The sequence below is a fragment of the Camelus bactrianus genome, chromosome 27, assembly GCF_048773025.1.
Source record: "Camelus bactrianus isolate YW-2024 breed Bactrian camel chromosome 27, ASM4877302v1, whole genome shotgun sequence".
NCBI lineage: Eukaryota > Metazoa > Chordata > Mammalia > Artiodactyla > Camelidae > Camelus > Camelus bactrianus.
This window is the reverse complement of record NC_133565.1, coordinates 22,869,120-22,896,293: the sequence shown is the minus strand read 5'-3', so window position 1 is coordinate 22,896,293 and position 27,174 is coordinate 22,869,120. Positions and strand designations below refer to the sequence as shown.

Genomic DNA, 27,174 nt, shown 5'->3' with positions numbered 1-27,174 from the left:
TCTGATGCTCTGCAGCGCAGCTCACTGCGATTCTGTCTCTGGTCCTGCTTCCCAGGAGATTACAAACCTGTGCACTGCGTGTCCTCCTTGCCCAGCAAGCTCTTTTCTAGACTTTCTGGCAGCCCTACCTCCTCTCTTAGTGAGTTTGTGACTCAGGTTTCTGTCGTGTTGCATTAGTTCCCACACTCCCTTCCTGGGCAGAGCCCATCCTGGGTTGGTTTGTACCTGCTCCAAACTGGGCTTCCCCTCGGGTAGGGGAGCCTCAGACAAGAATGAGCCCGGTTCATCCATGGCACCTTCTTCCCCGGGAGTGGCAGAGACCCAGTGGCCCGGTGGGCCAGAGTTCTCGGATCCCTGAGTGCTTTGTGCTTCTGCTGTTCTTCTCGAACAAAGGGCGCCTCCTCCCTCCTCCTGCCGCCCACACAGAGCCTGTCCCTGGCTCAGACCCAAGCACAGCGGCCAGTGGAGGAGGGAGGTCATGGGAACCACTCTCCTGGCCCCGCTGGGGGCGGCGGGACGCTGTGGCCGCCCTGACAGCCAAGGGCGGGGGCGGAGAAAAGGGTCCAGTGTTCACAGGCTGACGGGGTGGCAGCCACTGCCCAGGCTACAAGACTTTTCACGAATCTGAGTCCTCTAAGTTCACCGAGTGAGGGAAGACACTTGGGAGCCTGGCAGGACTTTCTTCTTTTTGGTTCTCGCTGGGGGAGGGACAGGGAGCTTGCGAGCGCAGAGCCAGAACCGAGGCAGCTGTGCCCACGCCCCTTGCGGCCCGGGGGACTGAGGGGCCTTCATAGGGACAGGAGGCTTCAACTCCGAGAGGCAGCCAGCAGTTCAGGAACAGAGGCCCAGGCACCCGCAGGCAGGATCAGCAACGGCTCCCGCTGTGTATTCCAGCAATTTCTCAGTGGATCAGACCCACTAAATCCCTGTAGGGCTACATGCAAATGCAATTCTTCCTCCTGAATTAGTTTTTGGTAATTGCCCTTGTTCGGGGGTGGGCTGGGATGAAAAAAGTTGGCAAAGAAAGGCAAACATTCATCTTTTTTATGTAGCAGAATCGATTGCAGAGGATTTTTTTTTACTGCGCTGACTTAACTGGAAATGGTTTGCACTCCTGGCGTCCCGGGTTAGGGTCCATCTCCTGGGGACGTTGAGTTCCCCACAAGCCGCTTCGTGCTTCAGGGCTGTCGTCCTGGGTCCTGTTCCCGAGAGTACAGAAACGAGGTTTCACTGTGGAGAAGCTCCCTGGGAGCTGGGGCGGGGGTGCCCCTTTACCGGGAACCCAGAGTATCCTGGGACTCTGCAGGAAGCCAACAGGGACAGGAAGAGATTACAGTCACCATCGAGATTTACAGGACATTTATTTATTTTTTTTGAAAGGGTCGAGGGGAACTTTACAGAATTTGAAGCCACTAACTACAATGGAAGATAAATAAAATACAAAGCCAATATGTTGTGACAAAATTCCAGAAAACAATGAAAAAAAATCTTTACAGTTTAAAACTGCTTTACTTTATACATAATTACAAACTAATATACAGCATCTGAGTTTTAACCCCTTTTTACTGAATAGGATTCAGCACAGAAATGTTCTTATAGCATCTGAGAACAACGAACGAGAGCAGAGGTATAAGGTGTATGTAATCGCCCTCCTGCACATTCTTGCGTCTCCTGCATGCCTGGCGGGGTGACACGCCGGAACCACAGGCTAAACCGTGACCATGGGCCAGCCGACGAGCGGGTCGCCGTCAGTGCTCTTGAGCTGCCCATCCTGGCAGGTGGCTGCAAAAGGCAGAGGCCATCAAGAGGGGTGAGGACGGGGGTGAGCAGAGGCGGGGCTCAGCCGGGGCGTCTGGAGCAGGCTGCCATGGCCATGGCAGGAGAGACGTAGCCAGTTGGGTCTGCCCGTCTTTGAACCTTAGCGAGATGGAGAACTAACTCAAGGCCTGTCAAGCTTTTGACAAATTAAATTAGACTGGTACACGGAAAGAAGCCTTTGTTTTTTTCCCTTCCTTTTTTTTTTTCCTTCTTCTATGGCAGCATTAAAAGGCTTTTTCCTTTTAAAACCTGGCCAGCAGGCAGCAGATTCCAAAGCTCTGGTTAACTAGGAATGTTAGGCTACATTGAAAGAAAAATGAAGAACCAAACCCAAACAAACTCTTTGTCCTCTTCTTTGTCTCTGAGGATCCATCAGAGCCACAGCGCCAGGCGGGGCCGCGACCCCAGGACCACTGGCGCGTGTCCCCCCCGGTCCTGCTGCAGGAAGGCAAGGCAGACATCCCCTCAACCATCGGGAGGGTTTTCCTGGGCTTCCACATTCTAAGAGTGTCCAGGTGGGTGGGGTGGGGGTTCGACACCCCCTGGCAGTGTCTGGGGTCCCTTCCAAGCACCCTCTTTATGGCCACTGGAGCCCCCTCACAAGGACAGGCTCCCTCAGCTCCCCTCCCAGGGCCTGGCTGTCCTCTGAGCACAACTGGCCCCCCATCAACGCTGTTTGGACAGCTGCAGCTCCAAGGCCGATACCAAATCCCTGGGGAGAAAGAACCAGCTGTGGAAAAAGCAGCTCTGGGGCCAACAGATGAAATACAAAGCACTTCTGTGACAGCACCTTCGGGATGGACTCCTGGCTGCTGAGGTCATGGTGCTTTTATTTAAATTTACTTATTAAATCCCTATGCTCTAAACCCACTCCCCAAATAAAGGCACAACAAACTCCAAGGGTCTTAAAAACTTGTGCTCACCACTGTTAATACTAGGCGCTTGGGAAGACAACAAATAAGGGGGGATATCAGCAAAGGAATAACATTTAGTGGTATTACCCTGAGACACAAGAGGAAAAAAGGTAAGATTCGTACCTTTCCAAAAAAAAATCCCAGCAGGGATTTCTTCCCCACAGCCAGCTCTCACGGGGCACAGGATGGAATGTTGGCAAAGGCTGAACTATGGCAACTGGCACGTGTTTACTCCTCTCCATTCTCAAAGAAAACAGTTATCAGAGCTGATTGTCTCCAAAGTGAAGCTAACCGTTGAGAGTGTTTAAAGTGCACACGCCCCCCCGACAGGGATGACGACTGAGATGAAGTCAGTTTTGAGAGAAGATGCAGCCTCCTTCCAGGAAACTCACTAGACTCTGGGAACCTGGGGACTCTGGCTGGTGTCTCCACCTGTCCCCCAAAACCTAAACACAAGCTCGGGCACCTGACTTTGCGAACATGGTGGAGAAGCAAGCCTGCCCAGCGTGGGGCACTGCGGGGAACTGAGTGTGAGCCGCCCTGGGAGGCAGTCCCTTCCCACGGGAAGGAAACCCAGACGGGGCTTTAGACTCTGACCAGGGAGGGTCTCAAGGTCAGAGCAGGCCTCAAGGTCATAAGCAAAAGCAGGAGCAGCAACAACCCGAAGTTCCCCAAGCACAACAAAATCCCCGAGTTCTCCTTCACGGGGAAACAGGACAAGGCGCGGAGAAGCCCGGGCCCGGGCGAGTGGTCTCCCCTCACTGGAGGCTGCGTCCTGGGGGAAGGCTGCCTTCTGAGTCTCTGATTCTCAACTTGTCCAACCAGAACATGACCGAATTATTTTAAGTTAGTAGGGTGTGGGTAAAGGGGAAATCTCCATTCTGAAAAACTACCACCAAACACTCAAGGCAACTGAAACTTTATAACTGACTAGCTGGGAGTAAAAGACACTTTAAAACTGAAATCCAGCTGTGCACTTATGTATAGAAACTCAGTGTCTAGATGCTTTTGTGAAGAGGCTGTGTGAGAGCAGATCCCACCAGCACTGAGCCCTGGTTTCAAGCCCAGAGACAGGGAGGCCTGGCCTCCGGGGACACAGACAGAGGGGAACACACCAGCCCTTCCTTCCAGCAGAGTTCTTCTCTGTGAGACAGGGACCCACAGGGGGAAAGCCAAGGGAGTGACAAGGACAGACCGCTGAGCTCCATGTGGACCTGACAGGCCAGCTGTCACTTGGAGCTAAAGAGACTGGTGGCAAGAAGCAACGTTTTGGCTAAGGGTCTTGGGCGGGGGGTGGGGGGAAGCACATGATGATTCAATAGAAAATCATCTGGTTCTGTTGTTAAAGTGTGTTTCTGAAGGGTAAGACATCTCCATGATAAAACTAGGCAAATGGAGCCCATGGGTGGTAAGTTTCTTAACTCTCAAGCAAAGAAGACAACATCCCTTGGTCAAAATATGAAGTGGGGGTAGGAGGAGGGAAGGAAACAACCCCCTTCCCCAATCTTAATTTTCTGTTGGGACTTCGGGGCCCTCTGACAGTCACAGAGGAGTCAAAGCAACGCGGGCTGCCCCTCACTCCCTGCACTGACCAGACAGCTGCACCACCGGGCTGGTGTGTTCACCCTTAAAATACAAACACACACACACACACACACACACACAAATAAATAAAACAAATCTAAGCTCAAAATTTTAAACCAGACCTCTTTCAAATAAACTGAAAGATAAATATCTCCATCTGCAAGGCCAGCTTGCAATTCATCAACAAGCACCAAGTGACAGATTTTTTTCTTTGTTTTTAAAAAGTATGTTCAAAGACCCATGCTCTTGAGGGGCACAGAGCAGGAACCAAAGGCTACACTTAAAGCACAGAATTTTCCAGGGTCTCCCCTCATGGTAGGTGCAGGGGCCTCGGGGGAAATGCACTGCACCTCCCAGCTGGTGACGAGCCTCAAGAAATACAGATCCAAACACAGTGGGACAAGAAAAAGAGGGAGAGAAGGAAAAGAACAAACAGGCAGCACTGGTGGCATCTCCAAGGGGCAGGGTACAATAAACAACAGGCCTTCAGATTTAAAAAGATTTTTAAGAAATCAAATTTTGCCAGGCCTCCTGACAGACGGAGAACTCTCCCCAGCCATCCCCTCTGGGCCAGCTTGTCTCAGTCTGTACTGGTGGAAACCACTATGTTCGGGCTTCACACCACTGCCTGAACTGACTTCTCCACCAACTGTCTGCGACAGCGGCGGGCACTGCCCAGCGACAGGAGAAGCAGGCAGACCCCAGCGGAGGAGCACCCACAGGGCCGCCCTCTCCCACGGCGAGGGCCAAGCAGCAGGGGCTTCCCTGGGAACCACCACGAGGTCTCAGGAATACTGCCAGGAGGCCGTGGCCTCTTCTAAATGGCTGGTGACAACCAAAAAGTGTCACAGTGCAGGGGTAATGGTGAGGAGGCCTCTCTACTTCATCTATGTCCAGGATACATGGGCACGTAACTTTGTAAGCCAGTAAGTGATTTTTTCTGGATTTGATAAGATTACTTTTTTTTTTTTCCAGTGACCGAAACACCCAAATCAAGGTGGTGCCTTTTAAACACATCAAGCCTCTCTCACTGGTTTCCACAAACATCTGCTGTCCCTTCTAAAGTGAAAGAAGACATACACGCACAAAGGGGTGAGGTGTGCATGGGTGGGCTTTCAGGGAGCCGGGCTGGGGGGACCCCGAGCACACTACCTGAGCAGAGCCAGGTAGCGCCCCCTGCACAGAGCTGAGCTGAGCCAGCCAACTAGGCGTCTGGTGCAGGCCGTGCACCATCTGGCATCTCCCTGTGTGCACGCAGATGGGTACTGTACCTGTACAGATCAGGTCCAAACTATCTGCTCTTTGATTTTTGGTTCTGTTCCCCAAAATAAAAGGCAGTCAGTCTCAGACCTCATCTGGAAACACTCTTTCAGCCTCTAGGAATTCCTGACATGTCCAAAACCATCTCCTGGGCTTCTGAGGCCACTACTCTTGGTGTAACATCCTCAGTAGGGCCAGCCCCAACCTGTGAGTTGTGGGGTCACCAATCCTGGCCTCCTTCCCCACTCTGACCTCCAAGACCATTTGTTCTTCTGGTATGGGACCTAGGGCAGAGCCGGGCATCAGGATAGGAGTGTGCACACAGAACAGCAGGAGGTGGGGCTGTCACCGTTGGCCGGGACAGGAGGCAGCTGCCTCAGCAGAGGAGCGCGGTCAGCAGAAGATCTCTTCTCCCTCTGTGGGTACTTCCGATGCAGGGCCATCTGGAAAAGGGGAAACCAAGACGGAAAGAGAAATTCAGAAAAAAATTGCTCTTTTCACTGGTAAATTCCCTCTCTTCCTCTTCTGGGATGCAAACAGATGACGGGCTGGTGGGCAATCAACTCCTGCATGCTGGGGCTTCCCAACTGACAGAGCAAATGAGGTCCTCAGTGCTGTCCTGTCTACAGTTATCTCTTAACTTTGCAGAGACACTAGGCCTGCTGTTTATAAGTAGGCCTGGGAACAGGAATCTCTCGTCTCCCACACAGAAGGGAGAGAGCAGTTCTCACGAGAAGGACTGAGACCCTGGTGTGGCATGGTGTGATCGCGAGCCCTGTGGCGGCAGGAACACCAGGTAATCCCTCTGAGCTTCAGTTTCCCAGCCTGTCTAGGGGTTAGCACCATGCACCTCACTTGGAGGAGTAAAGCAGCCCTTGGAAAGTGCCCACCGAGCACTAGTTATTATTATTACTGGACTAGGCCTGGAAAGGGAGGGAAGACTGCAGTTGCCTCAGTCAGGTGAGTTTCAGCCCCTCAACCGGACACCACGTGCCCGAGAAAAGCAACCCGCACCCTCAACTTTGCATACACATGCCACGCAAAGAGGGTTCTTAACTGCTCTCTGAATCTGTGCTCTTAGGGGAAGTTCCAATAGTCCTTTGTAGGCAGAGCAAGTGGCTTTGGTGAAATGCATGACTGTTCTGTTTTTTAACCCCTCCCATGCTGCTAAAGCCACCGACTCTTCAGGGTCCAGGGACTACCTGGCCTGGTGTGTGTAACTCACCACCAGGCTGGGAGCGGCCTCCTTTGTTCTTCTTTTTTTTCTCCTTCTTTTCCTTTGGCTTAGCTAACCCAAACAGGCGGGTGGAGGTGGACATGGAGGTGGAGGTGGATGCTGCGGTCTGGCTCTGACCCTCTGGTACTTTGTTTGTCTGGCCAGTAGAACTCAGTATGTGAAAAGGCCCCTTTTCTTTGTGTGTCCGAGAGATGCTGTTCCTTTTTGGGGACACTGAGAGTTCTGAGTCAAAGGACCCTGATTTGGGTATCGAGGGTGCAGATGGCAAGGGGGTCTCCTCGGGACTTGGTAAGAAAGATGGGATTCTCAGCAGCTTGGTGTGTTGATGGGAAACCTGCAGGTGGACAAGAGAAGGGTCTGATGTGGAGGTCAGCAGCACCCCTGTGCCACTCAGTGACCGCTGCCCAGATCACTGCCTGTGTCCGCCCCATGTGCACCCACTCCTTGGACACAAGAGAATGCACTGCACAAAGATTCCCAACTTCTCAGTTCCATTTACTCCTTCCCCCAAGTAGTATCTATGAAAGTGTTAAAAACATCACCTTTGATACCAGTAATATTTTTATCATCAGCCTCATAAAGAATTAACAGTACCTTGGATGAGGCCGCTTAGAAAAGAACTCCCACTCTCTGAAGGAACAGGGAGAGCTGCTAGCCGAAGACTGATTTACACTGGGACACAGATAGTTATCTCAGGGCTAAGAGATTATAAGGGCCTGTTCAGGTAAGGGCGGAGGTGGAGCGAGCTTATACCAGGATCCCAGTCAAAGGTTAAACCAAAGATAGAGAATCAGTCTACTCTGTGCTGTCTCTGTGCCCTGCAGCCTTCCCTGTGGAAGCCCTGCTGACTATTGGGATGGGGGTGGAATCCATCCTCATGTCATAAAGAACACAGAGGAGCCACTGGCTGCTCCCCCACATCAGTGAAAACCTCCGCAGGAAGCCAGGCTGCGTCCTCTGGAAGATGTCTGTCTCTCAGTCTTTCACTGTCCAAAGTCAGTGGATAAAACAAATGGCAACATAAGTATCAACAGACAGGTGGGTCTGTGCGCAGCCAAGCTTCCCACCTGCCACAAGTGTCCCTGTTTCAGAATAACCACCGAAATAAACTCAGGAGTCAGTGTGCTTCCCATTTATGTAAAACCTTCCCATAAAAGTAGCAGCTACAGAAGAAGAAAGGTTTCATCAACAGCAGTGAGACAAATCAGAAATTATGCAGAGCCCAGGCATCTGAACATCCCCCAGCAGGAGTTTCATCTCTCCCAGAGGGGCTGCCTCCCATCTATTTGCTGGGATGGGCTCCTCCCAGAGGCTGATGCCCACCGACCCCTCACGTGGGCACCTGCTCTCTGTGAGCATGGGTGCTGTGCTCCGGGGGCCCGTGTCCTCGGTGTGTTGCCCTCATTCAGCTACAAGTTCCCTTTGGTGGGGCCATTCTGATTTCTCATGTGGCAAAATGCAGAGGGACTGCTCCCCAAGTCCTGGACAACTGACCACCATCCCCAGAGACGCTGAGGCCACTCCAGCCTAAGGCAGCGAGGGCTGGGGGAAGGGCCAGTCGGCCCCAGGTGGCCATTAACTCCCCTGGACAGAGCCCCAGCACCACTTCCCTCTGCTCTCAACCTCTCAGTGATGCAGAGGGGAGAGCAAAACTCACTTCCTCGCCCGCCCCCTTGTGGTATACAAACAGATGCTGTAAAATCAGCCTTTCCGGCTCCGCCTACTCTCTTGGGATGCTCGGAGCACAGACGGCTCTTGGTTACTCGCCTCGCCACCTAGCCCTGGGGGTGACCGCCCCGACCGCGCTCCGTACCTGGCACACGTCCCTCTGGCTGAGCCGCTCGGCGTCCCGCTTCAGCTGCTCCTGCTCCCGCTCCAGCAGCCTCTGGGCGGCGCGCAGCCGCTCCAGGTCGCTCTGGTAGTTGGTCTTCTTCTGCTGGAGCTCTTCGCGGTCGCGGTCCAGGTCCTGACGGCTGCGCCACAGCTCGTCCTCGCGCAGCGCCAGCCGCGCCTCGCGCTCCTGCAGCGCCCGCTCGCGGGCCTCCCAGTCGCGCTCGCGCCGTCGCTTCTCCTCCAGGTGCTGCGCCTGCTGCCTCTGCAGGTTGGCCAGGTCCTGGCGCTGCTTCTCCAGGCTGCGCTGCTTCTCCTGCTCGATGAGGGAGCTGGGCCGGGAGGCCGTCCGCGTCAGCGCCCTCTCCGTCAGCAGCAGCTTCTGGTCCTCGATGTAGCTGTCCTGCTGCAGCACCACCCCCTGGGAGCGAGACAGGCGGGGACATGTACCTCTGCCCGGGCAGAGATCCCTCGGACAGATGACAGCTCCCCTCTGGTTTCTAACGGCTCTGGGGAAAAGGCTCCAGGACAACCCTGGGCAGCGGCCAAAAAGGAATGGCAGTGTGCTGCGGGGGCTCTGGTTTTGGTCCAATGGGTTTTGGCTGTGACCAGCACGTGAGCTGGGAGGTGTGTTTTGGAGGCAAGAGGAGGTACGAACTGGCTTGCTCAGATCTTTAAGAAAGGAAGTGAGCACAATTTAAGGATATCCCCAGAAACCACAACAGTAGCTGCTTTGGGAGAGCCAGCCTATCCAAATGCCAACCGGACACATGGAACATGGAAACTTGTCATCGTACCAAAGCCCTTCTAGACTGAAACCATTTCCTCTGTGCCCGGGAGCACCCCATGTGCTCATCAGTTCTGGTCTTAGAAGGTCCAAGATGGTCTAACTGCTGCATCTTGTAACCTTTCTCGTCCTGAGAGCCCCATTTACCCATAAGCAACCAATAAACCTTAAGGATCCCGGCCAACGACACCCTCCTCACTGTTTGTCTGGAAACAAGGCAGTGAAGGGATGAGAGAAGCGCACGTACCTGCAAAGTGCTGAGGAGCTCGTGGAGATGGACGACGCTCTGGATGACCTGCTGCAAGGGAATCGACGGACCATCACCTCAGAGTCTGAGGCTCAGACCCCGTCACAGGGAGTGTCATCCGACAAGAACCCCCCTCAGCACACAGCAAAGGGCTTGCATCTGAATCTAGTATTTTCACACTGAAAGCACCACAGAGAATTAGCAGGTACAAGGAGCCAAGAAAAACAAAACAAGATCAAACAAAGTGACTGTGTCGGTGGGACTTGAGCACACATTAAAAGGTATTTTAAAGCGCCAATGATTTAAAGTGACTGGCACAAAAATGGCACACAGACCAACAGAACAGAACAGAAATCCCAGAAGCAAACTGTAGAATTTAGTATATCAGTAGCATTTCTAATCAACAGGGAAGGAAAGAATATTCAACGAATTGTTCTGAGAAAACTGGCTAAACCTTTGGAAAAAAATTAAGTTAGGATCCTGGCTCCCAAAAAAACCCACTCAAATGGATTGAAATGTTATGTGTAGAAAACCACTGTAAAAGAGCTGTAAGAAATGCAAATGTTTTCTCATCTTGAAACAGGGAAACCTCTTCAGGGACAGAAGCAATAGAAGAAACCACACACACACACACAATTTCAACTTTTACTATGTAAAAGTGTAAAATTAAAATGCAAAAAAGGACAAACTGAACAGAAAAGCAAACAAAAAAATCTGATTTAAAACAAAGGCTCTCAGATCAATAAGAAGGAAAAACGAACACCTTCGTAGAAAAACAGGGAAGGAACATAAACCACAATTCACAAGAGAAGAAATACAAATGGCCAATTATATAACATATTGAAAGTGATTTAACTGTATTTGAAATCAGATAAATGCAAAAGATAAATAACCCCTGAAACTCATCTAGCCAACAAAACGTCAATTAAAAAATAACTCCCAGTGTGGGTGAAAGTGAGGCGAGAATGGGTGCTGTTGTACTGACGGGGTAAGCACTGCATGGCTCTTCTAGAGAGGGGGGGCAGGCACGCTGAGGAAACAGTCAGAGCCAGGCAAAAAAACGCATGCGGATGCTCTTGGCTGCATCATTCAAGAAGCAAAAAAGCAGAGAAAGGATTAACCACTGGCAAGATTAAATAAATTATGCCACAGAACATAATAATATGCAGCTGTTAAACAGCAAATTGTGTATGAATGCGCCCCCGGGAAACGCTCGTCCTGTGTGTTAAGAGGAAAATAGCAGGACGTGAAGCCCCAGGGAGTAAGGATACAAATTGTGTGAAACTGTTCTTACACGATTCACACTCACACAAACTTAGACACACAAATACATGTCTTGGAGAAAAAGAAGACTGGAAATATGAACACCAAACATTTAACAGTAGCTGTTTCTCAGTGTTGGGATGTTTACTTTTTTTTTCTTCATTTTTTACATTATTGGATGTTTTTCAAATCTCCATGAACATGTATTCCTTTTACAATACTTAGAACACAAAAACCTAATGATCAGGCTTAGCTCTCCTGAGAATACTTTTTACCTCTCATTTAAGTTTATTCTTAATAAACAGAGGGGAAGTCACAGAAGCCAGCTGACTCTGGCTGGGCACCCACGGTGTACAACCCCCCGGAAGGCCTGACAGCCGCCCGCCTCCTGCCCTCTCTGACCCGGCCCTTCCCGCTTAATGTGGGGGGAAGCTGCCAAGTGGAAAAGTCAACTAAGGGCTAATTTTTAAGCAGCACCAGAGAGTAACTGCGCAGGTTTATTTCATTCAAGGATGAACACACTGAAGAGGCTTTCTTCAGGACACCAGTCAACACACATGCCGACAGACAGAAAACAATATCCTTCTGTGTTTTAGGGGAAAGCGGAAAGATTAACTTGAAGTGTCAAGATAAGGCTCCTCAGGGGTTGAAGGAATTACAGTAGAATCAGGAAGAAACACAGAGAACATCCTTAGAGGCATGCCCTGACATGCCACTGTCACGTGTCACACACGGTCACATGCTCAGTCAACCAAGTCTGGGGACATTGGTAGTCTTGAAGAGGATTTCCTAAGAAGGACCCAGGGAGAGGGGGAGACAGTGAGAGAAGGGGGTGATCCCGTGGGGTCAGCGGAGCTCAGCTGAGGGAAGGTCAGAGACTTGCATGGGAACCTGATCTCTAACTAGGGGACACCATGGCTACTTTTAGAGCGACACACACAGGAGCGAAAAGCAGTGCTTCAAGAGGCAAACGCAACTCGAGTTGTAGCAGAAGCTATTACTATGCAGAATTACTGACAAGTTAATTTGCCGTGTTCCAGACTGTGGCTTTTGGTGCCAGGCTTGTGTGACAGCAGAGGCAGCTACAAATTCTACCCAATGTGCTTGGATGGAAAGAAACGGCCCTGGGAGCTTCTCGGCCCATGTTCAGAGGAAGCAAGGGGCGTCTCAAGGACAGAGAAGCAGAGGCCATTTGAGGAAACAGTCACTCTGGCAAAATGACAAGATGATGCCCAGGGGCCAGGGAAGGGAAACTGACAAACGCACAGGTCACAGCCAGGAGCCAGCTGGTTGATTACAGCAGAACAGAAACGACCACTCCTAACCTAGCAACTATAACAGAGTCATATTCCTTTAAATAGCTCACAATGTTCTTACCTCACTGTTTCTTTTAAGCATAAATACCAGGTTACCATTTCCACCCTATAAAACAAACAAAAATGTGCATTAAAAAAAATGAAGATTGTGAGGCAAAAATTCTACTAAGTGTGTGTCTAAGTTACACTGTGACTTCCCATTTTTGTTCTTTCCTAAGGCTGTGGGGTAGTGGAGACTTGAGGCGGAACGGTTACTGAAGCCCTGCAGAGTCCAGGTTGGGGTGGGGCACTGAGACAAGACTCCGAATGAAACTGGCCCAGCCCGGGGCCAGAGCTGTGCATGTAAACACGGTGTCCAAAGCCACAGAGGCCGAACAGTCAAGAACGTGGGGATCTTAATTGTACTATTTGCTTCAAGATATACTTTCCTCTTAAAACAAAGCAACAAATAAAAACAGCAAAAACAGCATTCAAAACAAAATCAAACTGGACTAACTTCAAAGATTATGAACTCAGAGGGAGGTGCCACGGAGGACCTGGTGTATTTTAGAAAGAAATACCTTTTTCAGGCCACTGTCCGATTCTGTCCTCCTAAGGTCTTGGCCGTCGTCGCCCTCTTCCTTCTCACTTCCTAAACAAACAAAACAAACAAACAAGGTTTCTATTTTTTGTTTTTTTAAAGTTGTGATACAGATTAGCCAAGAAAATACGATATATATCGCTTAGGGACAGAATAGTTCTGAATCCCGTTAATGCCAAAAAAAGAGGACAGTCGCTTGGTGGCAACAAAGTGATTACTAATAATTTTACTGATGCAGAAGAACAAGAAGCAGAAAGGAAAAAGCAAGTGTTATTACTCCTTTGGTTATAGCTTAACTGAGACCCAGGAAAATATGGTTTATTACAGAAAATGAACGAGACACTGAAAGAGGTTCCTGAGTGTTTGAGCAGCGAGAGACTTACCAGGATCTCACGAAAACACTGACCGACTTACTGGGACAGAAGAGATGGCGTTACTGGAGAACAGGTCATTTTCAGCTGGGATGGTTAAGGACTGCCCATAAAGCCCATGAGTTCAAAATCACTGACCTTTGGAAGCATTCATTTGATGGCTGTCAAATCCTCCAAAGGTCTCTGCTCTCCGGGGCAAGGAAACAGGGCCGACCACGCCTTCTTGCTCAACAGGGCTGCTGACAGCCTGCCCAAGTGTGCCTCCCAGGCTTCCACTCACCAAACCCTGAAGGATCTCCACTGGAAGAAAGGAAACACACAAAACTGACATCTCTTTCAATGGGAAAAAGAAAATCTCATGGTAATACATTATACATACAGGGAACTTGATCAGAAAATTCCAAAGGGACTACGTGACTTCCTTTGCTCAGAGAAAGCTCTTGGCTCAAGAAATGTGTTTTAGTTGGAAATGCAGAGATGAAACCTTCAGCCTTATTTACCTGAGATCTAGGAAATCTGAAAAGGCACAGGGAAGGCAGAGTAATTTACTGAAAGGAGCATGGCTCCTGGAGTCAGATCCAAAGCAGCCAAAAGGAGTTCTCTAGAAAGTAAGGTGGGCCAATCTGAGAACTGGGGAGGGCTTCTGCCCCTCCCATGTTGAGGTCAGGGGCTAGAGCACTCTAAACATCTGAATTCTCAAATCTGAGCACGTGGGGGTCCCCTCCAGGGCAGCAGTGTCCCCCAGAAAGGAGGAGATGCTGACAGTGGAATAAAAACTGAGCAAGAAGAAACAAAGCTTCTTCTGTACAGCACAGGGAACTATGTTCAGTATCCTGTAATAACCTTTCATGAAAAAGAGTATGAAAATGAAAAAAAAAAAACCCAGTAATATTATTTTGTATTAAATTTAGGATTACCTTTTGCTAGCTGCGATGATCTCTGTATGTTTTCTTTCAAGATGTTTAACACATTTAAAAGAATCTGGTGTACTGGAGAAAGTGAGAGGTGAATCGATTTTAATTTGAAATGGTTAATTAATATTAGACTTGTGACTTTGACTTAAAAAGGTTTAAGAGAATCTTACTGAGTTTCTAAGAGCATTTAAATGTATAAGTAAGCGGTCCTGACCTGATCCACTGTGTTATTGCTTCTGCTTTATGTGATTCATAGGAGTTGCTTAGGTGGACAGGAACATTTTGGTCGTTAGGCTTATAGTATTGGCCTGGGAGGCTTTTGAAGAACTTGTGAAAGTCAGATATTTTAAATTTGTAAATGTAGATTAAAATCCTTGAGGGAATTTAAATAATTAAATCTGAGGTTAATTGTTTACAGTAACTTAATCTATTAAATGTGAGCTAGTAAACATCAAACAAACAAACCAAAACAACAAAAACTCACCGAGCAGGAGACAAGCAACAGAGATGAAGGAAAAAGGAGGTCCAGGTGGAATAAGGGAGGAAACAGAGGCAGGGAATCTTCAAAGACAAACCATCATATTTTCTAAATATTTTCTAAAAACGCTGGATGAAAACAACAGAACAGTCTAGTGAAGTGAAAAAGGCTATCTGAGCCTAAAAATTTAGGAAATTTATTTCACATAAAAATGAGCAACAGAAAACCAACAAAGTCAAATTATGAAAATGAGAGCAAGTACACCCAAAGGAAAATGACTTAAGAAAACAGGAGGAATATTTAAACATTAAAAAGATAAAGATACAAAGAGTATTATGGAAAAGCAACGAGTACTGAAGACAGGCGAAGATAATCCAACACACGGATGGGGGAGTTCCTGAGGAAGAAAATCAAAGCAAGGAAACAGGGAAAACACTGAAAGGTGTGATCTGAGAGTACATCTCTGAAATGTGAAAAACCCATCATGTCCCTCCAGTCATTCTGGATGTCTGAAGCTTATTCTTTGGTAGGTATCTCAGAAAAGGCGCATGATTGGAGGGACATGACATAAAAACTGGTGGTGGTCCTTGCAGAATGAAGACGATGGGGTCAGGGCTAAAAAGGAGAAAGCGCCGTGTATGATGGTTGTAAGTTGACAGTGTAGACACAGTACAACTGTTAAAAAAAGGGGGTATGAGAATAGCTTATAAAAATCATATTTAGTGAGAGTCGTATTAGTACTATAATTCTGATGTGTATTAAGGTAGGACAAAGCCAGGGTGGAAATACAGGATATTCTATTTCAATGATGTATCCTTGAGAACAAGGATTCACAACGTGGAAGAGAGGAGATACAGATGTAATACAGAAGAGGTTAATTAAGTAAAAACACTGTAGCCCACAATTTGCATAAAATACGTATCAATATGAATTCGTTGCCACATACACATATATTTCCCCCCAAGCTGTCCACTGAAAAGGCCCAACCTAGTAACAACGAAAACCCAAGTAGCAGTGACCATCCCTAGTACTTAGACTGTGGTCTTAAAACATCATTTCCCACTGAAAGAAGCCAGAGGATCTAGGAAAACAGCTGATTCCAGATATGGGCAGATCATCACAAGACGGGACCAGATCACCTTAATATACGAAGAGAAAAGAGGCTCTCAACAACTGCTGGGGTCACGCTGAAAGGACTCAGAGGCCGAACAGAGGCACTCACTGGCAAAGAGAGGACCTTTTGAGCTTTTCATAAGGATAAGAATTGCAACGACTTGAAAGCCCATCAGATATATTTAAATTCATGAGTCTGTAATAATATTTTAAAAGTACTAATCACCTTCAGACGATGACCATAAAATCCACAAAGAGAAACATACAGGTCAAAAAGCTCTGGTTATTCAAGGGTAACTTTTGTGGAAAAGAAAGGGATGGTGGGGTGGGTGTAAATTAAGACTCAATTTACTATAAATTAAGACTCTTAAAAGCCATATCAACAACCTATGCCATGACTAAACCACAGTGTGTATGGATAGGCACTTGGCCATAAAACCATAAAGAAACCTAAGTGATTACTGTAAGTCACAATACCTGTTCCCTTTTGAAGGGAGGGAGAGAGCTTTGATGGGGACAGGATATTGGAAGGGCTTTTAGGGGTCTGGCCACATTTTATTTCTTGACCTGGCAGTAGTTACCAGGATGCTCACCTGATAAAAATTTGCTAAAGCAAAGTATGTTCTGGCCTCTTTTCTCTATTTGTGCCTTGTTTTACAACAAAAAAGGAAAAAGTGGTAGATACTATTGGTGTCAATTACCCTCATTTATTGCACTTTTCATTAAAGGTCCTCCTTTGAGAGCCTCCTCTGTGTTGGAGCGGAAGAGGATTCTAGAGCTGTGAGTTGGGGAGCCATCCTCTGGCATGGGGCTGCTGCACTCAGTCATGTCCCGGAAAATCATCTCTTTCTCTTCCAGGAGGAGCAGGATCTGCTGGTCCTTTTGTTGAAGTTGTTCTGCAGGTGGACAGACAACAGGTCTGGTGACTCGACTGCTTTGTGTGAGGAGACGACTAAGACACGAGCGCCACCTTGTGGCAGTGCAAGGGAGGACAGGGAACACCCCCTTTCTTCTTCATCAGAGGCAGTATCCAGTTTCTAATCTGGACTTTCTACCTGGAAGACTATCCAGGGTCTCTCCAGGCAAACGCCAGCATTTCTGATACAAGTCTGAACTCTGTTCCACTCTCCTGTCTCCTGTTCATTTCTCAACCCATACACTCTTCTGTGGCTTTTGCCCATCACTCTGCACCTGCTCTTTTCACTCTTCACTACTGAATCTGATGATGTCTTTTATCTCATCTTCTCCAGCATGGATGACTCCTCCCTCCTTCTGAAACTGCCCACACCCACACCCCCCAGCACATTCCCTTTGAGGACACTGCTGGTTCTCTCCTTCCTACCACTCCTTCCCTGGGCACTTTACAGACCTGCCCTCTGCAGGGAGTATCAGGGTCCCCCGCCAGGATCCACCTCGGCTCCATCTTGGGCTGCCTTCTATACCTGACACACCTTCCTCTCAGGGACCTTATTCACTCCCATGGCCTCAGTTACTCCCTATGTGTTGGTACACAGAAAGCACCCCAAGCCCCATCCACTTTTCTGAGCACCAGATCTTGAGTCCCACTGTCAAGTGGCCATCTCCACTTGGATGCCTTGCTCTCTGCAGGTCAGAAAGCTCTGTTCTCCATTCCTGCTGCCCCACTGACTCCCTGTAGCCTCTCATCTCTTCCTCAGTCCCCATCAGCTTCATCCCCCCATTGCCCAAGCTGGACACTGGGGAGACGTTTTGTCTCCACCTGCCCCACCATCCATGGAAGTTCCTTATTTCTTACCCACATCCATCCCTCCTCCAACCCAATTCTCACCAGACTTTTCCAAGAATCTCCCAACTAGTTTTTCCAGTTTCCTCAGTGGGGTCCCCCAAACCCCCAAACAATTCTCCCAACTCACTTCATTACCAATTTTTTTAAAATGTAAGTTTAAATTTTGCTAAAAAAAAAAAAAAATCATGTCATTCCCTTGTTGCCTTTTAAGACCTGGTGTCTTCCTGGCTAAATCTCCCATCCCTCAGCCCTGACTCTCCAGACACACCAAACACGCCACTCCCTGGCAAATGTGCCAAGTCCTCTTTCACTTTTCACCTAACTGTTCTTCATCTGGAGGTCAGTTTTTCCAGACAGAGCTCCTGTGTCAGCTTCTCTGAGACTTAACCGCAGGCGGGCTTCGTGGGTCCCAGACACTTCACGTGTGCCCATGGCCTAGGTGGCCTGTCATTTACATGTGTCTCCCTCACCGGAGTGCGGGCCTCCCGATGGCAGGGACTTTGTTTCAGGACTCTGCACCCCCAGCACCTAGTATCAGGCCGGGCCAGGTGCTTTGCACATGTTACAAGAAGGAAGTACTCCTCTCTGCCGTCCTAGTCACAGGCCAGGAAATTTGATGTGATGCAAGCACCAGTCTAGCTCTGTCCATCTTTTTTTTTTCTTCTCCTCACTGACACAGAATGTTACCATCTTTCCCAGCTTGAAGGACTAACTATACTCCTTGGGTGCTTACACCTATTTGACTCTGGGCCTCATTTCCGCCTAAAGCACATGCGTCTTTACTTCGGAACGTTCAGTGAGCACGGGCAAGGAGGGGAGAGCGCTCGGCCCCGGCATTCAGAAGACAGGGAGCAGGGTCCTGGCTCCACCATGAACTATGCATGTGACCCTCGGCTGCCCGGCCTTCGCGGGCCTCAGCTTTCTCATCTGCACAATGGGGTTAGAGTACACATCTTGCCAGGATGCTGATAAGACTACATGAAAGGCCGCAACAAACAGTAGTCAAACACAACCCATAAGCACACCTCTCCCAAATTACCTCGTAACGCATTTGGAACATGCCGTGCGGCACAGTGATAAACAGACTAACTGGAAAATTCTTTTCCTCAAGTACTTTTCTCTCCTTTTTGTTTTAACCTTAGATGTGACCGTGAATTCTGGCAAATTCTTCCGTGATAAAGTAGAAAGAATGTCACCAAGGTCCAAGGACACTGATACCGAGACAAGAGAATCGATGTCCCTGATCTAGCATCGGACACGTTCCTACAGCCGTTTTCTCACTGGGACCTGTGCCGGCTCAGGTTTGTTTTCTCTTCTGTTTCCAGTGCCGCCAGGACAGCCTGGAGCCGAGGAGCAGCAGGGGCCCCCTCCGTGGCCACCGATGCCTGACAGGCAGTGAGGGGTCTGAACCCCTCCCACCAGCTTTACCTTTCAGCTCCCGGGCTCTGGTGTCCAGCATTTTCTTTTCTTCCTCATTCTCACTGGGAATTCCCTCATCTTCGTCTCTGTTCCTAAAACGGCCAAAACAGAAGCAAATGTTCCTCAGATGTCGATTACTCTGCAGGCTGCCCGTTCCCTTCTGAAACCACAGAGGCACCAGGAGGCGGGGCAGGGGGGCCGGGGTGTCTGACTCACAGGGTGTTGATCGTGTCCTGGATGATCTGGATCCAGCTGTTCCGCTCCTCTTTGGAGCTGGCATGGACTTCCACCATCTCCGGATCTTTTGTCCCCATACTGATCAGGAATAAACCTTTCTCCTCATGAGCCACTTCTCTTACAATCAGCTTCTTTAAAGAGATCACTGTCGATTTCTGGTCCTGGAAAAAGGGGAGAGGGCAGATAGAAGACATGGATGCAATATTCTAACTCTGAAGGACAACTTCCATCTAAGGTAAGACTGGGCGCCTTTTGAAAGCATATGGCTTAACAAAAAAGGGCAAATTTAGGAGAAAAAGAAAGAGCTTGTTATTTCACTTACATTTTATCAAACAGAAAAAGATTTCCAAAAAGGAAATGAGACTTTGAGGCTATGAAGCATCGAGCAATGAGTCCCTTTCAGGCTTGTCAGAATCTGGTTGGCAATGTTACAAATTTGTATGACTTATAAGACAGAATGTGTGAGAAATACTCCAGTGACAGGCTTCTTTTTAGAGCAAATGGCCAAGGCTCTCAAAGGGATTACGAAGGAACAAATAATGCGGGGTTGGGAGGAGGTGGGCAGAGAATTGCCAGGGTGTGTGAGAAATGACTCAGAGACATCTGTCCTGAGCCAGTCAGTTTTCACGGGGGAGCAGTGCTACACTCCGCACCTCCCCTCGCTGCTCTGAATACTGTCAGTCACACACACAGATGAGCAATTAATCCAGCTTACCAATGATGCAAAGACGTATTTCTGGTCTTTTTCTTGAAGGAAAACTAAAATGTCAGTGAGCAGGACCGCTTGAACCTCTGTAAAGTGGGGGAAGGGAAGAGAGAACAATGACCACGGCACAGCTAAGCACCTCTGGGGCACTTTCTTAGGACAACTCAGCAGTACGCCCACAGAGCACAATGGATGGAGACCACACTCCTCCGAGGCAAGGACTGGATATTTCTGCAGGACCCACATCTGGTCATTGGATTTCTAGCAGCGTTTTCAAATGGGAAGGTTTGAGCGCTTAGTGCTGGAAAGATATATCCCATAAGGCAAGATTCTTTTTCCTTTTTCAAGCCGGGGGGGGGGGGGTGGGGTGGGAATTAGGTTTCTTTCTTTATTTTTAGAGAAGGTACTGGGGATTGAACCCAGGACCCTGTGCACTCTAAGCATGCGCTCTAACGCTTGAGCTATACCCTCCCCGCAATGCAAGATTTTTAAAAATAAAATACTTTAAAGTTGCAAAGCAGGATTTTAACAGATGTTAAACAGCAACATATCCCACAAAATCCCAGGTCATAATATTTCTCAACTTCTGATCATAGTAATGGGACAGGCGTGGAACAGCAGACAGGAAAGCTGCCAGAAGGTGATATAAACATTTCTGAGTCTAAGGAAAAGCAGGCTTCTTCCACACGCCCAGGAGGACAAGAACGGCTTGACAACGCCCACTGATCTCACAGGTACACGTGACAACAGTGACTCTGTCCTCAGCTCCAACACATCACAGTCGACCTCAACCTTTCTGCTCCATGGAAACAGCCTTCTCTTCTCAATTAAAACAAAACAAAAACCAAGTTAACATCTCCAGTTGGATCCAGGACTCAAAAGAATGTCACCAACTCTTGCTCTAATTCTCTTGGAGCATGCAGTGACATTTTCCATTATTCCTTTGAGGACACAATGTGACATTCCTGGAAATCCAACAGACCAGCCCTGTGAATCACCTTTACTCTGGGAAGGGGAGCCTACCACTCCTTGGGGAAAGAGTGGAACTCACTTATGTAGCCTCCTCCCAGGGGGTCAGGCCCCTTCTAGTCTTTTCAATCACTTCTGCCACAACTGGGGTCCCCTCTCTGTGTAATTCATTGCAAAGCCATGGAGAAAACAGAAGCAAGGATGTCTGATTCCTAGGGAGGTCTAGTTTTTCAGCCTGGACCACAGTAATTTTCCATGCACTACCATTAGTTTTGACAAGTTTTTTTTTCAAGTTTATTTTTAAATAGTTCAGGTGACTGCCCCCCCTCCAAAAGTTCTAAAACACAAGTTTCAACTTTGTTGGATCCTGAAGTTTATAGGATCAGTGTCAGTGGATCAGAGAAAAACAATCTCACCCCTTTCAAAGGTTACCCAACACAGTACTGGCTGTTCTCCGCATGAGCTCACTCAGGGGGTGAAATGACTAAACACCAACTCCTCTCTCCACTGGAGACTTTTCAGGCCAGAAAACCTATCCTTTTGCCATTGGTTTGACCACAACTTTATTCCAACAGCTGGGATCTATTAGTTTTTATTTTGGGAATGAATAAACAAACTGCTGTGTAAGAAAGAACACAGCGCTGGCTCGGGGCAGCAGCAGCTCTAGGAAACCCACCCTTCCAAGAGAGGGCAGGCGTTTCTCAACCGCCAGCCTGCCTCGAAGACGGCCTCGAAACAGCAGTGTGGTCAGAGCCTCCACTGTGGGACTCTGAACATCACACAGTATTAGGGCTGGAAGGAAGGAGCCTCAGGGATCATGGAGCTCATTCTGGAGCAGTGAGACACCCAGCTGGTTGGTGGCAGGAAGGGGTATTTCTTTTGTCTGAAATGACCCTGCCCGGTGCACCCTTCCCTGAGGCCCTCCAACAGCTGCTCCCCCAGGTTTCAGTCCCCAGTCTCTCCTCCCTCCTACAGACTCTCCAAAGCCCCTGCGGCTGTCTTACACACACTCTAATTCATCCCTTTCCTTCTAAAGCCATTGATTCTGAACGCATTCTTTGCCTGCTCCCATCACCACTACTGCTGTCAGCCCCTTAGTCTGGAGTACGCACCTGCTCCAACCTGACCCTCAGCCGATTCTTCAGCCTTATTTCCTGCCAGTCCTCCCTACCTCACTCTGTTGCCTGCCTGAGCCCCGACTGTCCCCCCTTCCTGATGTCCCAGACCCCTCAACTCCATGTTTCCAGGCTTACTCCTCCCTTCTGCCTGGCTCCCTCCTCATCCTTCCAGACTTAACTCAAATGCTGCTTCTCACCCCTTCTCCCCATCCTGAGTTCATGCCTCCATTCCAGCACCCAGGATCAACTGCGAGAGCAAGATCATCCTTGCAAGTCTCCTCACGCTGATCCTGCTTCATTCACCTCTGAGCCGAGCAGACTGCCTGGGACTTCTTCACTGTTTGGTATCAGCATGGTGAGGCTCTAGCTAAGGACTCCTGGGAGTTCTGACAGCAGTAACCTCAGCAGGACGCACCCCTCGGAGGCGGCAGCAGCACACACTTCACTTACGTGGGCTTTATGCCAGTGGGGCTTTGTGTGCTTAGCTCACTGAGGCCAGGAGGCAGGCTGGGATGCTCAAGGCTACTGGTGCGGTTGGAGTTACCATACAGGCCCAGAGAATACAGGTTTGATGAAAATAATGATTTAAAACACCACCAGGTGTACAGATGAATTAACAAACCTCCTAACTTCCTTAAATTGATGGAGCTCATCATTTAAAAGTAAAAGACTAAAACCAAATGCGGATGAGTATCTTTTATGATCTCTTTTGCTTAGAGAAAGATAAAAGATATGAACAACAAGGTTTAGTAATAAATCTAGTTGATGTGAGTTAAACTTACGTTTCTCTAAGGTCTCAGGGGCTGAAAATTCCTCTAACATTTCTTCAGAACGCGTGATGGATTTTTAATCTCAGAGACCCTAGGAACTGTGTAACCAACGGGTGTTCTTCCCTCCTGGCAACTGTTTTGCCAGACTCCAGACCCGAATTTCTTGTCCATCTCTCGTAGGGGAGCACGCCTTCCAAAACAGCTTTCCTTTTTGTATTAATCTTACCCTTTGCTTTGTTTTTTATATTTTTTCATTTCCCGACTGCATCATTTTCTTGTTACCTTTATTATATTTTATATGGTTTTGCAAGCCATCTCAAACCAGTCCCTCCTGACAGATTAGGAGCAAGTGAACGACTGCTGCTCCTGTGTGATGTTTGGACCCAGGTCCCCAGGAGCGGCCTGGCGGTGAATTTCTAAGCAGACACACTCGGATTCCGCCTGCTCCCCTCGGGCACACACTGAGACCCAGACAAAAGTGAGCCTTACCTTTCAACCTCCCCGTGGTGCTCTTCAGAGACACGCTTCCATCCCGCACAAGCTTCTTCCGCTTCAGATCCTCCTTGGCGAACATCTGACCGCTCTTCATCCTCATGATCGACTTGCTGTCTGTCTTTGTGTAGATCTCACTGAGACGGACTTTCTTCTCGTAACTTGCCACTTTGCTGTTCACAGCGCCAATCACGTCCTTCACCAGGCCCAGGCACTGAGCCAGGTCTTCCTGCTCCACTGTGCTGTCTGAGAAGAGAAGAATCACTCTGCTTTTAACGGATCCTTTCAGACAATGGGGAACCCTGCCTTCCTGCTCCACGTCATTCTTCTCCCTTTGTGAGCATGCTGTCAGGTCAAAGGTCACATGCCCACTCCTCGCTCTGTCACAGTCTGATTCTGAACAGTTAAGACGTTTCAGTGTGACAGGTAACATGCAATTACATGCTATGCTCTAAAGCAGAAGAACCCAATCCTCTTAGGGAGGGAGAGGAGCAACGAGTTTTTTATTTATGTTTTTGTTTTACCGAATCCTTAATGCAACCACAGGATCTCTTTTAGTCGAACTAGACATGGAAGAGTTCTTCTGTGGGCTCCCTAGTGCTGCTGGACATACAGAAAACAGGCCGCTGGCGAACAAGACTGAGTCAGAAAAGAGACCCACCTTTGGTACACTGCAATATCCTTTGGAACAAAACTGGGTATTTGGTGATCCGCTGGGTTACAAGCAATATGCACTCGGGGACTCCAAGCCTCCGGACGATGGAACTGCTCATCTTCTTCTGCAAGGGAGGAAACCAAGTGTCAGGAACCACCCGGGGGAGAAGCCTCTAGCTAAAACTGATGGTGACACAGCACTCTGGACAACGATGGGGATTTTCACGTTTCACATAGATACCTTCATGAAGGCCTGAAAACGCTTATCCTTGGTGTAAAGGTCTTTGAAGTAGTTGACAGACTGGTTGTGTTGCCCGCAGAACTTGCCGTACGTCTTCTTTAACCGTTCTGCATTTTCACCTGAAAACTGCAGAGGAAAGAGAACAGAAATCATGCCGTGACTCAGGGTGTGAAACTTATGTTATCATTTTGTACAAAGTTTCCAGGCTATTTGTAAAACTCAAGACAGCTTTCTCATAAATTTCCCCCCAAAATTAAAATGGTGCAGGAGCTTTGGAAAACAGTCGGGCATTTTTTCAAAAAATTAAATACAGAGTTACCATATGATCCAGCAATTCCACTCCTTGACATAAAAACAGGAGTCCACACAAAAATATGCACACGAATGTTCACAGCAGCTTCCTCACAACAGCCCCAGTGTCCACCAAACGACAAACGGATAAATAAAATGTGGTAGATGCGTGTGAATGAAAATAGCAAATCACAAAGGACAACATACTGTTTTATTCCATTTACATAAACTGTCCAGAATAGGCAAATCAACAGAGAAAGTAGATTAGCTTCCGCCTAGGACTGGGGAAGTTGGTGGAGGTGATGATGATAAAAATTTTCTCTAAGTGATGGTGGTAATGGCCACACAACTCCATGAATATACTGAAAAACACTGAACTGCACACTTTAAATGTGTATCATATGGCATATGAATATTTCAACAAAGCCATCACCTATATTAAAAATAATACAGGTATATCTGTTATATACTGTACACATAAGAAATGCAAAATGTGTTCTAACTTCCACTTATCATAAACATAGTAATAAAATAAGGAAACTCACTACAAGTTCTTCATGATTAGACATTAGAACCAGCTCTCATTACCTGGGGATATGTTTATCCTCCTTACCTTGGTTCAGCAGTCCTAACAATTCTCTGTGACCCTTAAATCACTCCCAAATATGTGTAATCTCAATGGTTTATCTGAAGATACGTGCACTTTGGGGTAAACCTGAGAGCTTCTGTACATGGGCCCTGTGACACATGCTATGTGTAGATTTCTGCTGTACTAACAGTCTCTGGAGACAACACAAATTGATCCTTTCTAGAGAACTTGGAAAAACGTTCAGTGTAGCCTTTGCTCTTCCCCTTTGTCACAGGAGGAGCTGAGGCAGAGAGACTTAAAGTGATCTGCTGCCATCACACGTGCCCTATAAGGGTGATTTGAGCTTGGACACTCAGAACCAACAAATGGACACCATGGGGCTAAGACATGAATCCTACTGTCAGGGTCTTACTAGAGCACGTGCACAAACACAAGGGGCTACAAACAGCACAAGTCAAGGCTACATGAGTAACCTGTGCAGGTCTGAGGGCAGACGGGCAGAGGGAGAGACACGGAAAAGGGCAGGAGAGGGGACATTTGGGCAGGGAGGGTCCTCACTTGGAGAGCTGGCCGCTCCCACTCTGAGGCCTTGTCAGTGTAAAAGCGTCCACCAGACTGAATTTGCATTTTTTTTACTTAACATTTTTTATTGATTTATAATGCATCTGCATTTATTTCATAACACGCCTATTTTCACTCCTAGAATGTGAGTTCCACAGGGCTGAGGTCTAAACTACATGTACCTTTTGGTTCCACACGGTAGAGTAAATGCCCAATAGACACTTGAGGGGCACAGGCTCGTGAATACAAGGGGAGGGCAGAATTTCCAATTCTCAGGCAAACATTCCAGCACGTTAAGTCTCTGCTTCTACAATGAGGCAGAGCTTTGCTGGTGAAAAGGACGTAGTCAGATGTGAGGTTATGCCCCTCTGCCTGCTAAGGTTATACTAGCAAAAAAAAAAAAAAAAAAAAAAAAAAGATTTTTTTTTCCAAAAAGAACACTTTAAAAATAAACATTAAAAACTGCCTATGACATATACATCTGAAAGTATCAAAATAATTTTTAGCCAAATTTTTTCTGATGTAGGATTGAAACCATAACACACTTTGATGGAAATATTAGCAAGAGATATTTTATGAATTATTTTATAGATGATTTCCTGTCAACTTCTTAGGCTCAGGTGGTTTTTAGATAAATGAATTCCTTTTGATTTGAGGCATAAGAAGTTGAGACTTTCAACAAATATTTTTTGATTTCTTAAACTACACTACCTCTGATAGTGGCGCAGGCTCTGAGAAAGAAAACATGACTTCTACTGAGTGTCTACCATATATGCGAGGTACTTCGTGTATGTGTTTCTTTTACTTTTTAAAAACATCATTAAAAATTAAAGTCTATTACATATATGTTCTTTTTAACTTTTACATTTACAGCATTAAAAAAGAAAGTCTACTGTCCTCATCTACAGAAAAGGAAACGGAGGACTGGAGAGACTGAATTACTTGCCTAAGCTTACAGAGAACAAACGGCAGAGCTGGGATGTGAACCACAGCTCGGGGGCCCCAAAGCTCCGCTTTCCCCAGGTGTGTGTGAGAAGAGACCCTTCCACTGCTTACCTGATGCACAAGCACATCTCCAATCCTCTTGATGAGAAAGTTCTTTTCGCTTTTGTCCACCAGAGAGTCCTTCTTCCGCTCCAGGATCCTCTGAAAGAACTGGCTGTGGATACTGATCAGCTCGTCCAAGCAGGGGAACAGCTTCTCCACCATCTGCTGCTCAAAGAGCAGGTCCGTCATCATGCCCCGGCTGTACACGTCGCTCATGATCTTGAGTGTGCGGAGGTGGTGGAACTCCGTCTGCATCAGCTCTGGAGCAGGGGCAAAGCCTAACGGTCAGGAATGCTCTCCTGGAGGGTTCTCACGCGTCTGCTGCTGTTAAGAGCCCAACTTTTGTGTTAAGGATATTTAGAGCCCAGTTTAAACTTTAAAACTGGGTCAGCAACCGTCTTTTCCCTGACCTGTTTTCATCTTATTCCTCTGTTTTTCACCCGACCTCACGCTATTTGCTGACAGGCACACTGGATTCCATCACACTTAAATGGCGGTTTCCAGAGTGGTCTTCACTGGATTCCAAACCTTTCATAATTTACTGTGTTCCCATATCCCAGAAAAGACTTGTGTTTAGTCTAGTTTCTAGGGTAGCTGGGGAGT

General features: G+C 47.9%; 1 protein-coding gene across 16 annotated transcripts in view; it reads right to left on the bottom strand.

The window, feature by feature from the left end:
• Positions 1–1,344: 1,344 nt before the first annotated feature.
• AKAP13 (A-kinase anchoring protein 13) overlaps positions 1,345–27,174 on the bottom strand; it is a 293,291-nt gene continuing 267,461 nt past the window's right edge. For 9 of the 16 annotated variants that reach the window (XM_074354303.1, XM_074354304.1, XM_074354306.1 and 6 more), the window contains 16 exons: positions 26,581–26,831; positions 24,084–24,209; positions 23,850–23,967; positions 23,186–23,434; positions 19,849–19,925; positions 19,113–19,294; positions 18,906–18,988; positions 16,414–16,608; positions 14,125–14,196; positions 13,346–13,507; positions 12,817–12,887; positions 12,318–12,362; positions 9,678–9,728; positions 8,627–9,064; positions 6,802–7,147; positions 1,345–6,019 (listed from right to left, as the gene is read on the bottom strand). In XM_074354303.1, the coding sequence (XP_074210404.1) occupies positions 5,970–6,019; positions 6,802–7,147; positions 8,627–9,064; positions 9,678–9,728; positions 12,318–12,362; positions 12,817–12,887; positions 13,346–13,507; positions 14,125–14,196; positions 16,414–16,608; positions 18,906–18,988; positions 19,113–19,294; positions 19,849–19,925; positions 23,186–23,434; positions 23,850–23,967; positions 24,084–24,209; positions 26,581–26,831 (2,516 nt within the window). In that variant the 3' untranslated portion in view covers positions 1,345–5,969. The remainder of the gene's footprint in view (positions 6,020–6,801; positions 7,148–8,626; positions 9,065–9,677; positions 9,729–12,317; positions 12,363–12,816; positions 12,888–13,345; positions 13,508–14,124; positions 14,197–16,413; positions 16,609–18,905; positions 18,989–19,112; positions 19,295–19,848; positions 19,926–23,185; positions 23,435–23,849; positions 23,968–24,083; positions 24,210–26,580; positions 26,832–27,174) is intronic. The other 7 variants (XM_074354308.1, XM_074354309.1, XM_074354314.1 and 4 more) reach the window with 2 other exon arrangements.